At 41.9% G+C, this 12,720-nt stretch overlaps 1 protein-coding gene across 2 annotated transcripts; it reads left to right on the top strand.

The window, feature by feature from the left end:
- Window positions 1-453: 453 nt before the first annotated feature.
- cct8 (chaperonin containing TCP1, subunit 8 (theta)) lies at window positions 454-12,538 on the top strand. Of its 2 annotated transcripts, XM_062536391.1 has the most exons (16): window positions 454-612; window positions 1,331-1,421; window positions 1,756-1,835; window positions 1,984-2,133; window positions 4,807-4,987; window positions 6,433-6,494; window positions 6,599-6,736; window positions 7,974-8,152; window positions 8,507-8,573; window positions 8,957-9,044; window positions 9,356-9,471; window positions 9,775-9,846; window positions 10,159-10,323; window positions 10,528-10,647; window positions 11,350-11,491; window positions 12,282-12,538. In XM_062536391.1, exons 1-15 carry the CDS (start codon window positions 553-555, stop codon window positions 11,455-11,457), a joined length of 1,677 nt encoding a protein of 558 aa, XP_062392375.1. In that variant the 5' UTR covers window positions 454-552; the 3' UTR covers window positions 11,458-11,491; window positions 12,282-12,538. The 2 variants fall into 2 exon arrangements, with proteins under 2 accessions (XP_062392375.1, XP_062392376.1); XM_062536392.1 differs by lacking the exon at window positions 11,350-11,491 and having other exon boundaries at window positions 455-612.
- The last annotated feature ends 182 nt before the right edge of the window (window positions 12,539-12,720 follow it).

Genomic DNA, 12,720 nt, shown 5'->3' with positions numbered 1-12,720 from the left:
TTTAGGCATGAAAAATGTCCATAGCTCCAATCAGCTTTGAGTGACACACACTGGAATAACTGTGCAGTGATGCAGTCGCCCAGAAAGAGACCCTGCTAATTGCTTGAGGAAGCTGGCTTACTTTCTTTATATTCTTTATTTGAGTCTTTATTTATCCCTTTACATTGTGGCATAAAACTGTATAGGCAACTTTATATTGACATAATCGGTTTCATTTTTGCGCTGTTGCAGCTTAGCATAATACAAACATAATTTCAGGCTTCTTCTTGATCAATACAGCCGAATAGTTATTAAAGCATGCATATCTCATTGTGCATATAGCCTAGTTTAATACGTGAAAACAGCAAAGGATTGGAAGCTTTCTGTACAAGTAAGATGGGTTCACCAAATCGATGTTTCGACAATCTGCTAGATTGTCTAAAACCAGATCGGTACTTTGTTTATCGATGCTTGAGGTCTGTTCTCTCTTCCCTGAGCTGCATGTGCGCCTTGCGGTAAAGCTCATACAGCATCAGTAACATTTTGTGGCTTAGGGGCTATTAATCTGCAAAAATGGCCCTTCACGTACCAAAGGCTCCGGGCTTTGCTCAGATGCTAAAAGATGGTGCCAAGGTAAGTGTTTGAATACTGAAAATTTCCCCGTTTGAGGTAAAATCGCCGGTACCTAGCGCCTGGGAGGGAGTGTTAGCCGGTTCACTGTCATGTGGAAGCCTCTAGAATATAACGTTAGCTGGCTAGTTGGCTAACGTTAGGCCGTAAAGTACATTGGCGAGCTGTCTTTGTTGCCTTTTTCATCGACATGTGATTGACTAAAGCAATTTAGAATCTGATCAATTTGAAGACGTTAGTGCCATTTCGTGAAGTATTGTCTTCTGATACTTAAATGGCCATTAATGAACTTGGTTGCATTGAAACTACAGGCTTATATTATCTGCCTAGCTGCTAGCAAAGTAGCACTAAGTAGACAATGTTAGCTAACGTTAGCTCAGTAATTGCTAACAATTACCTGTAGATGATAAGTGTGCCATAGCATGCAACGTTAGTGATTTGTACATTTTTGCGATATTATCATTATTGTAACTGGTTTGTAATATTCGCTTGGAAATTGCGCTATATTGACTTTGGCTTGCATCTTGGCAATCCTAGTTTGACAAGGGAACCTTGGTGCATTGATTGTATGGGTGTAAGGCGTTGGCCGTATCATTTGTGGCCGTATGATGTGCGACCACCTAATATGCTAACGTTACTTTATAGAATAGCTCTGTTGGGCTCTAGCTCATATTGTATATTCTTTGTGTAACTTAACGTGATCGTATTCGTACAATTTCAGCACTATTCTGGACTTGAGGAAGCAGTATTCCGTAATATTACAGCATGCAAAGAACTTGCACAAACGACAAGGACTGCCTACGGACCGAATGGTGAGTCCGTTGAGAACCCTGTCAGCTATTGACTCATTATTGCTTGACCTCAACAATGGATTGTTTGCCAAATATATGTATATCTTATATCTTATGTCTTAAATCTCCAGTTAATGATACCCGGTGGAAGCTTTTGTCTAAATCAATTTGAAGTATAATAACACTACATTAGTTAAAAGCAATCGTTTCAATTAAAGTTGAATAGATTTCATTATGCATAATACAATTTGATACATGGGTACAGAATTTGATGTCCAGATAGGTGACCGGGTTGAAAAAGTGTGGACAGAGCATTGCCAACTTTACTCAGCTGCTAAATCTTCTGCTGTTTTAGGTATGAACAAAATGGTCATCAACCACCTGGAGAGACTTCTTGTTACCAATGATGCTGCTACCATTCTGAGAGAGCTTGAGGTAACCAGTTGAATACATGTGATGTGATGGGAAGGGAGTGAACAGTACATGCAATGATTGCACAAAACATGACATTTCTCTGCTGTAGTTGTCACTGATTGACTGATTGACATTGATTCACAAGTTTCAACTGACATGTCCAATTTAGGTTCAGCACCCCGCAGCCAAGATGCTGGTGATGGCATGCACCATGCAGGAAGATGAGATTGGGGAGGGGACCAACTTTGTCATGGTGTTCGCTGGAGCTCTTCTGGAATTGGCTGAAGAGCTGCTCAGGATGGGCCTCTCAGTGTCTGAGGTACAGGTCATCCAGAAGCTAGTGCTGCAAATGATACATTCAATTAATTGATAAGTTGTCAACTGTTGAATTAGTCGCCAACTATTTTGAAAATCAATGAATCGGTTAAACTTTAAAACTTAAACTTTAAAATATCCAGCTTTACTTACTCCTCTATGACCGTGAATTGAATATCTTAGTGTGGATAAAACAAGGCATTTGAAGACCTCATTTTGGGCTTTGGAAAACAATGATCGACATCTTTTCAACATTTTCTGGCATTTTATTGACCAATCAACTCATTGAATATCAGTGAAAATAAAAGGCAGATGGAACTAAACTATGGAACTACACTATGGAACTAGTCTTTAGTTGCAGCCCTACCAGACACTAGAGTAGAGTAGAATGAGCCTGGCCATGGGCTGAGAGTCCCATTCCTCCCATTCTACAGAGATGGTTGATGGAATGATGGAAGTGTTCTGTGTTCTGTTGAGTTGGCTTTGCCTTGGTTCCTGGGCTGAACTCCTGGGGCCGGTTGCACCAACTGGTCTTTAGTAAGTCTGGTCCTAACTGCTAAGTTGGTCTTTGTTAAGACCAGTCCTTAGAATTCAACTAAAGTCGGTTGCACCAGCAGAACTTGCGCCTGGTCTTAACTACGCCCGGTCTTAGCGATGCGTGTCCATGTGAATGCCTACGGAACAATGACAACTTGCCTGTTTTAAAGATTAGAACTCTATCTGCTGTCAATCACGTCCCCCGTTCGGAGGAAACCGCTGTTAAAGTGAATGACATGTAGCCTAATGCCTAATGCGTGGCACCTATTTAACTCGCTAAATAAATAACTTAACAATTACTGTAGTTCCTTCTCATTATGTCAAGAATAAGCAAAGGAGACGCATTATAGCTTTATCCTTTCAGAGATAAGGCTACCAATAGGCTGTGGCAGAACAACACTAACTGGTAGAAGCGTTATCTGCACTGTAAAATGCAAGTAAAAAGTTTATGTTATGTAAAGAGCTAGACCCATGGAATACGGAATAACGTCAGCCAACCAGCCACGTTGTGCTAGGAATGCCGTAACAGGTAGGCAATTATCTAACAAATGTAACGTTAGCTTACACGGTTTATTTTTATGCACTAAACGTAATTGTAGGGCGGGCTAGATAGCCTACCTATGCATCTTCAAATGTTTCCAAGTGTAGCCTATGGTTATCCCTATTAGGAATGTACAATAAGCTGTTTTAATAAAGGTTTTTAATTCGTGAATGATACCGAAAGCCCCTCTAAATGATTGCCAGGCTGGCGTAGCGAAGTGTCAACCTAAAACGAATGCTAGCTGACCAACAAGCGAGTATGGGAATAATAACAATGTAGTTTGCGCTGTAGAAACGACTGTGAGAAGTGCTCAAATGTTGGTCTTAAGAACTTACGCCTACTACTGAGTAGGCGTAAGATCTACGCCCGGTCTTAGCGAAAAGAATGCTTAAGCCTAGATGGTGCAACTGGCGTATCTATCAGGTTGGACTTAGAACGCTGAGTTAGGACCGACGTAGCTTAAGACCGGGCGTAAGCATGTTGGTGCAACCGGCCCCTGTAGAGTAAAGGGGCGGCGCCCACCGGACACTGCGTTCAGCGATGTGGGTTTGATGCACAGGATTTTTAGAACAGTTTTCTAACCCTGCACAGCTGCCGCGTGGCAGAGGCTTCTAGTGGGTTTTGCTCCAATTCAATTGTGCTCTATTTTTTTCCTTGTCGCGTTGCACCGCGTACGTGTCCGGTTGGCGCCGGCCTAAATGGTAAGATGCAAAGCTGTCCTGTAGATGTTCTGGCGCCGCCGCAGTTTTTGTTCAAACCCTGTTAATATCACGAACAGGGCTGTGCTCAAAATATAGTTTCAATATCACGGAACAGGGCTGTGCTCAAAATATAGCTATCACACAATACGTGATGTAAGCCTGTATCAATATATAGTGCCCTATCGAAATGGCATCAAACTAAAAGCGTAAGGCAAAACTACATTTCAAAATGTTTTTTTTTAACACTTAAGTTTTAAATTGAAAGATAACGGTCATATTTGAATTGGATTTATTACATTTTACTTGTAAGATCTCTGTGAGCCTGAATTGAAGTGTAGGCTTTAAAGGAAAACTCCAGTCTAACGTCAACCTAGGGTCTACTTTTGGATCTTAACAAGTATGATTATGTTTGGGACCAAACCGATGTCAATCCATGCAATTTGGAATAACACCATAATATACATTTACAGCTGGCGAATAGCATAAAGCATAGCTTTAAGAGGCAGCTTCACTACGTCATAATGAAACGCTCTTTTAAGCCATTAAGCAGGTCTCAAAAAAATCATTACACATCTGTGCTACTGTGCAGAGAGACTCGAAAGAAGGAGAGTTCGGTAATTGGCTTTAAGCAAAATCTCAGATGGCGCGGCATCCATTTTCCTGGATGGATTCCTTCTAATTTGACATGGAATGTTCTAGCACTATGACTGTGATTACTGTCACTTTGTAGTCTTCTTATTTTCCAGAGTTAGGTTTTGGTAGATGAGTAACTAGTTTATTTTATGTGACCGGTTGTACATGTGCCAAAAGCGTATTTCCTGTCACCTTAATGAAGTGTAAGGCACTTTGGGTGTTCTCTAAAGTCTCTAAATCCAAAGGATTTCTTCTTTGTGTGTAGGTCATCGAGGGCTACGAGCTGGCATGCAAGAAGGCAGTGGAGATTCTACCCGACTGTGTGTCCTCCTCAGCCTCTAACATGCGCGACATTAAAGAAGCCACATCCCTGATTCGCACAGCTGTCATGAGCAAGCAGTATGGCAATGAAGACTTCCTGGCTGACCTCATCGCACAGGCCTGTGGTAAGACTGCCACATCAATTGTTTAGGGGACAGTAAAGAGTGCGTCATTTAAAGGTTGGGTACGGAATTAGCAAAACGGACGGCAGAGTTTGAACATATACAACCTCAAGTCCCGCCCTCCATGCACGAGCGACAATAGACCTCTGAAGTTCGCCTACAAAAAAGCCACCATCTTTGCCCAAATAAGGAGATCCGGTATCTTGAGATTTTTTCTATGGGAAAATAACATGGGGATTTTCAATAATCGCACCTGTTAAACTCTCGCGGGGATGATGACATTTGAAATGCAGACGTTTTTCACTACACAGTTTTGTCCACTGCCGTCTAGTGGATACTGTGATCTTCGGCAGGTGAAGACGGCACACTTTGATCTTTGCTACCCCAAAGCTAACTTACAATGCAACTTGCCATAGGCAGTTAGCTTCAATTAACTCCCGGATCTCCTTATATGGGCAAAGATGGCGGCTTTGGATCCTTTTTGTAGGCGAACTTCAGAGGTCTATTCAAATGCGCAGCGCGAGAGCGAGCCATGCTAAATGAAATGCTAGCCTGGCGTCTACAGCACTATCACTCACATCAACTTCCCCAATTACATTCTTTATTCACCTCCAAAGGGTTGTAGTACATATGGTTCAGTAGCCATAGGTGTGTATATTTGAACAGAATCTGGTTTGTTCTTACCAGGGCGATTATCTCCTGAAATATCCGAGTTTAGTGCTGGCCCGTTGGTTCGCCTATTCCACCGTAGCTCCAAGCTGTTAAGTTTCGATTTCATGTTTACTGCACTCTTCGTGTCACGGTAAAATGTAATTTTTGCTACATGGCTTATTTATTGCGTGGGTGATTGAGTTTCCGTAGGTATCCGCTGCCTTAGTTAGTTTGTATAGAAATGAAGTGACACATACAACAAGAGGGGAACATGGACGTGCAGCAGCAGGCAGTTGGTTTCGTTTCAGCACTGACTCGCGGTCACCAGCTTTCGAAAGGGTCGCGCGCGGTGGGGAGGAAGAGGAGTAAGACGTTAGATTGACGAACGAGCTGTGAAATGATGGTATGGGGTGAGGAATTCTATTGGCTGGAGTTTTTCGAGCCCTGCCCGTTCCGCAGATGATTGACGTGTTTAATTTCCATTTCAGTGCTTCCAACTTAGTGGCTATAAGTGGGTTAGGAATAGGATTTCAAGTGATTTTGCAAAAATGGCCAACAAAGCTAATTCCATACCCTACCTTTAAGTCATGAAAAAAGCTACCCCTCTGGTGGACCACAGGGTCAGTCATCAGGGTTGCTTCTAATTATTTCATGTTAGATGAGGTGAACTGAACAGTTGTTTTTCTTTGGAATAAATAAATAAATAAATAAAATACTGTAATGTAGTGCTCTCTGAAGATTGCTGACTCATGCTATGAAATTGCTAGCCACTTACCCAAATTTAATCTTACTTGCAGTATCCATCTACACCGAATCTGGCAGTTTCAATGTGGATAACGTCAGAACGTGCAAAATTCTGGTAAGTGTTTGCTGGATGTTGGGTGGACCATTTAGCTTTGCACACCGAGGCATCTGCTTCTTTTGTGTGGAACTGTGTTCATGCTTGTTGTTCTGACTATCCAGGGCAGTGGACTCCACGCATCCTCTGTGCTTCACGGAATGGTCTTCAAGAAGGAAACGGAGGGAGACGTCACAACTGTCAAAGACGCCAAGATTGCCGTGTATTCATGTCCATTTGACTGCATGGTGACAGAGACCAAGGTAAGTGAAGTACAGTAGCAAGAAAACTACTGATGTGCTTTTATTTATGTCTAAGACTGAACTTTTGTACTTTTCCATTTTTGTGCAAAACATTGTCTGATTAGGACAGATTGTAGAAGCTCTATGGCTTGATTAAGGAGACTTTTTACTTTTTGTCAACATTTTAACCTGAATGTGGATTTCCTCAAGAATGAAGATGATTTATCTAAGCTGCAGAATGCTAGAGAGCAGTGTGCACAACTAGGTAGATTAGTTTGTTGTGCTAGATGTATTGTATGGCGTTCCACATTAGGCTTGTGATGTGATACTTGAGGAGTCTGTCTTAAAAAACAGAGCCCGTTTTAACTTAACTTTAACCTGAGCCCGACCAATAAGTCAGCCGTTCAAAATGGTCAACCAAGTTGATCTTTTTGGTCTGTCAAGTATTGCACTTTACAACGGTCTATCTCTCTATTCTTTTTCATTTTGTATTATTAGGTAAAGGAAAGCCAAATAGATTTATCATTGAACTGAATTACCATAGTTGTCCTTGCACAGTTTGTCCACTAGAGGTAGCACTGCAGCTTTGTCTGATGTCCTCATGTTATGAAGGTGGTTCTTGTGAAATAATGGCTCGTGATCTTGGTCTGGAGAGCATTGAAAAGTATAGAATTCTGAAATACTTTTTGGGTTTTGGAACTTTGGGTCAAAAGTCTTGGAAGATCTGCTCATGGTAGTACATAGAAATTTGGCAATGCACAAATAATGTACAACATAGTAAGACTTAACATGTAGTGTCCTCAAGAAAAGGTAATCAATTTGAAAAAATTCTCGAAGGTTCTGGCAGTTTATGTTGCAGTTAATGTCTTGCTTTTCACATGTCAGAAAGTCATTCTCAGCTTCTGTTTGAAGTTAATTAGGCGAACTCCAGCCTGAAAATCATGTTTAAGCTGACTGCATTTGACAAATTCTTCAACTCACAGCAGCCTTTGAGAGATTTGATGTTTTTCATGGTCGATGGTAGCCTATCTGTAATGTCACCAATTAAACTCTTTACCCATATCACAGGCATAGCATAGCATAGCATGGCCTAGTTTGTCCATCACCCTCTGGTTGTTTGTCATAACAGCATGGAATACATGCTAGTGCCTAAAAACGCTTTGCCAGGACGGCTCTATTTGCTCAAATCACATTTTGCTGTTGTTGACTTTGCTGTGTGTGACATTTGCCTGTGCTTGTCTGCTTCCTTTGATATTAGGGCACAGTGCTGATCAAGAACGCAGACGAGCTGATGAACTTCAGCAAGGGAGAGGAGGACATGATGGAGGCTCACGTAAAGGCCATTGCTGACGCCGGTGTGAACGTGGTGGTGACTGGGGGCAAGGTGGCCGACATGGCTCTGCACTACGCCAACAAGTACAACCTTATGGTGGTTAGGTGAGTGAAGAGCACATCAACCCGTTGTCATCAGTTTTAGGCATGTTTAATGTGAAGATAGTCAGGCAGTGGCGAAGGAAGGCCTGATGCTTTAAGTATGCTGTGACTGGTATGCTGTCTGGTAAAATGATTGATACTTTACTGCTTAGGGAAATTACAATGTTGTCTAGTAGTTGTTTTGTACTGATTTTAGTGTGCAGTTAAGTTTTATTTTTTTTATTTTTTTTTATTTTTTAAATCAGTCTGTTATACAGAATTTGTGTTCTTTTGTGAGCCTTTTGGGAGTCGGAACAGCACATTTTAGATGAGCCTCATCAGCTTAGCTCTGGTAACATTTGTCATCTTTCTCTGTAGGCTGAACTCTAAATGGGACCTGAGGAGGTTATGCAAAACTGTTGGAGGAGTTGCACTGCCTAGAATTGTAAGTGTTTTCATCTCAACATTCAAAACCTCTACAGTCACCATGGGGAGGTCAGAATGGAATGGGCAGTTCAGATTCGAAGCGATTTCTGCTAACCTAGCCACTCTGTTCAGTGCAAAAAAAAGATTCACCACAGTGTGCCGCTGTCAAAGTTGTGGGCTGATATGGGCTTGTTGCTCATATGCAGCATAAATAATCTGTCCTTACACAGCGTAGGCCATTGGAAGTGATGGGTTACAGTGTGCTGTAATGCTGTGGTCGCATCATATCTGAACGCTCCACTGTTCTGTCATTGTATGTTTACTACAAGTTTGCGTTTTTGTTGTTGCTCTCTTGATGAACCGAGTGGGTTGTGTGAGACTCACCTGTTGCTCTCTGTGCAGACACCACCCACACCAGAGGAGATGGGCCGCTGTGACAGTGTCTACCTCTCAGAAGTGGGTGACACGCAAGTGGTTGTGTTCAAACACGGTAAGCCCTCAATGACCCGCACTGCTCTTTATTCAGGGGCCAATGGGAATGTCCTATTTTAGTCATGTAAGACGTTCATTGTTCATACTCTCTGTTGGAAACCAAACCAGCCATTCCAAACGCTTTGTCTGTGTATGTAAGCTTGATGAACACACAGTACTTCAGTAACTGAGGCATTCATCCATGTCTGTATTTTATTGTTGAGCATAAATGAGCCTTAAGGATTCAGACCTAAAGCTACAAAAGTGGTCTGCAGCTTTTAACTTGAAATGTGCTCATTCTGATGGATGCCCTTTGTCATGTCTGTTCAGAGAAAGAAGAAGCTGCCATCGCCACTGTAGTGATTCGGGGCTCCACAGATAATCTGATGGATGACATCGAGAGAGCAGTTGCTGATGGAGTGAACACCTTCAAGGCTCTTGTCAGGGTGAGCTGCACCTCGTTAATTTGACATCATTTGTCACCGTACTTTTCTCTGAATAGTTGTTGAGCACAATACAGTAATTTCCCGTATATAAGCCGCATTGTGTATAAGCCGCAGGACAGTGTTTTATGCAAGTTAAAAGAAACAAAACCATATTAACACCATATTGATTGCCCCCATGTATTAACCTCATAGCTGAAAAAAAAATAGCAAAATCAATGTATAAGCCACGGCTAATAGTCAGGAAATGACGGTAATAGATTAAAGTATAGATTAGTTAAAAGTTATGAATGTCCTTATTTTTAGGACCAGCGTTTGGTGCCTGGTGGTGGTGCCACTGAAATTGAGCTGGCCAAACAGATCACATCTTATGGAGAGGTGAGTGCGACACCACTACAGACAATTGCATGCATTGATGCACTTAATACACTCATTGATGCACCTATTGTGTTTTTTTAATTTGTTGTTAGAAATGCTCTTAAAAGCTTAAATGTTTTATCATGTTGTAAGCCGCTTTGGTTAAAAAGCGTCAGCGTAATGTAATGTAATGTAATGTCCCTGTAGTACTGCCGTAGACCACTGCCTGGGGAATCTATCCCAGCATTCCTATCCCAGTAACTTGTGTGTGTCAGTCCCCAGATGATTGATTGGTAATTTAGGTTTTGTGGTCGCTGTTCTTTTGCGTTTCAGACGTGCCCGGGGTTGGAACAGTACGCTATCAAAAAGTTTGCTGAGGCTTTTGAAGTGGTACCCAGAGCCCTGGCCGAGAATGCAGGAGTGAAGGCCAACGAGGTCATCTCTAAACTCTACGCTGCTCACCATGAGGGACAGCGCAACATGGGCATCGACATCGAGGTGAGTTCCACGATAGAATAGTGGAAATTTAGCTTTTTTGCATTGGCTTACTTTCTTGTGTTAGCCATTTCTAAATGCACGTCGTGATTCATATATTTGTATATATTGTATATATTTGTATATTGTATATATTTTTCTTTCTCTCATCGTCTCTGTCGGTGGCTGTACTGTGTCTGTATTTTGAATCTTTTCCATTTTTCTCAGGGTGAGGGGCCTGCACTGACGGACATGGTGAAGGCCGGTATCCAGGATCCCTTCGTGGTGAAACACTGGGGCATCAAACTGGCCACCAACGCTGCCATCACTGTTCTCCGGGTTGACCAGGTCAGTCTTCTGGGCTCAGTCATTTCTCATTTTCCTTTCGGAGTATATCTTACAAAAATGTTACCTGTCTTCCTTCTTTCAATCTTGATAATGTCCTTCTCAGGAGACCGAGCGAATTGTGACTTGCGCACAGTCATATGTCTAAGACCTTAATATGTGTTTGGATGTGTCGGATCATTATGGCATACTGTCATATTTCTAAGACTTTAATATGTATTTGGATGGATGTGTCCGATCGTTATGGCCAACTGTCATGTTTCTAAGACTTCAATATGTGTTTAGATGTGTCAGATCATTATGGCCAACTGTCATGTTTCTAAGACTTCAATATGTGTTTGGATGGATGTGTCCGATCATTATGGCCAACTGTCATGTTTCTAAGACTTCAATGTGTGTTTGGATGTGTCCGATCATTATGGCCAACTGTCATGTTTCTAAGACTTCAATATGTGTTTGGATGTGTCGGATCATTATGGCCTACTGTCATATTTCTAAGACTTTTAATATGTATTTGGATGGATGTGTCCGATCGTTATGGCCAACTGTTATGTTTCTAAGACTTCAATGATGTGTGTTTGGATGTGTCAGATCATTATGGCCAACTGTCATGTTTCTAAGACTTCAATGTGTGTTTGGATGTGCCAGATCATTATGGCCAACTGTCATGTTTCTAAGACTTCAATGTGTGTTTGGATGTGCCAGATCATTATGGCCAAGCCAGCAGGGGGCCCCAGAGCGCCCAAGCAGAGAGGCCACTGGGACAAAGACGAGTGGGATGAGGAGCCCGATCAGTTTGAGACGCGACATTAATAAACAGAGCAGGAGAAAAAAAAAAAAAAACAAGGTGGTTGGGTCTGCTGCTAGAAGTGTGCACCTAACCTGCGTGTGTTTTGGGTGGAGTGGGGGAAAAGAAGCACTCTGCATGGTTAACCAGTGTTTTGGAGTTTCTCTGATATCGTCACGTCACTTAATCTGATATTCACGTGGAAAGTTGATGGATTGTTGTGGTTTGAAACGCTTGAAAGTAGATTTATTTCAACAGCAGCACTGTTTTTAAAAAGCTAGGCGATATCTACATTGTGAATGTACCGGTTACTCAAATGTCATTGTCACGTAACTAACATTTTATCCTTATGCCTGAGTGTGTGTAATCTGCAACAGAATAAGAGTTTGAACATAGCCTTTTCACTTTGCGGTGTGGACTAAAGCACGGTGTGAATGCATGCTGCACGTATAGAAAAGACTGTTTCTAATTATTTCACAGGTAGCCTTCAAACAGCTTTGCCTTTCACAGACACACTGAGCTGGTTTGAGCTCACACCCAGCTCTGGAGATATTTTCACACTGGCTAATAACTTGACACCTTTGATATATCGAGATATGGTTATTTCTTACATTTGACTTATTCATTATAGGGGAATATTGAACCATATCTATGAAAGCTGTAATTCAAATTATGTATATACTGTATATATTTTTTAAAGCTGCTTCTGAGTAGGTTTCAAATGTAAGCCAGTGTGGAGAATAACGGTGGACAGGAGAGAGCGTTGTTTAGTCTACACTAAGGGCTACTGTTTTCATTAGCATTGTATCGTGCGCAAATGGACTAACACCGCTCCCTTCTCTTACCACAGATCATCATGGCAAAGCCTGCCGGAGGTCCAAAAGCCCCCCAGGGCAAGAAAGACTGGGACGACGAGGACTGAGCCCTTTTTTTTAAACACCCCCACGTGTGTGTCTAGCCACCCTGCGTTTTTCACCGTGTATTTAATGCCCTCAGACATGATTTTTGTTTGTTTTGTTGCTTATTTTTGTAGCAAATGCCATGCATACACATGAGATAATGGATGCCTCATTTCAGTGGTCCCAATAAAAGGCACTTGAGCTGTCAGTGATGGTGTGTTTTCACTGAACTCTAATACTCCCGAGATACTCAAACACCCGTTTCATTTCCCCATATTTGATAAACTAAGATGAGAAAAGGGTTATTGACTATTTTAACATCTAGCCTAGGAAACCCCAGATGAACCTCTTTGCAAATGTGCCTCGCTCTGCCAGTTAGTCTGGCAAGGA

The sequence above is a fragment of the Sardina pilchardus genome, chromosome 5 (assembly GCF_963854185.1).
Source record: "Sardina pilchardus chromosome 5, fSarPil1.1, whole genome shotgun sequence".
Taxonomy (NCBI): domain Eukaryota; kingdom Metazoa; phylum Chordata; class Actinopteri; order Clupeiformes; family Clupeidae; genus Sardina; species Sardina pilchardus.
Note: the sequence above shows the minus strand (reverse complement) of the source record. Positions and strands in the feature narration are given on the sequence as shown.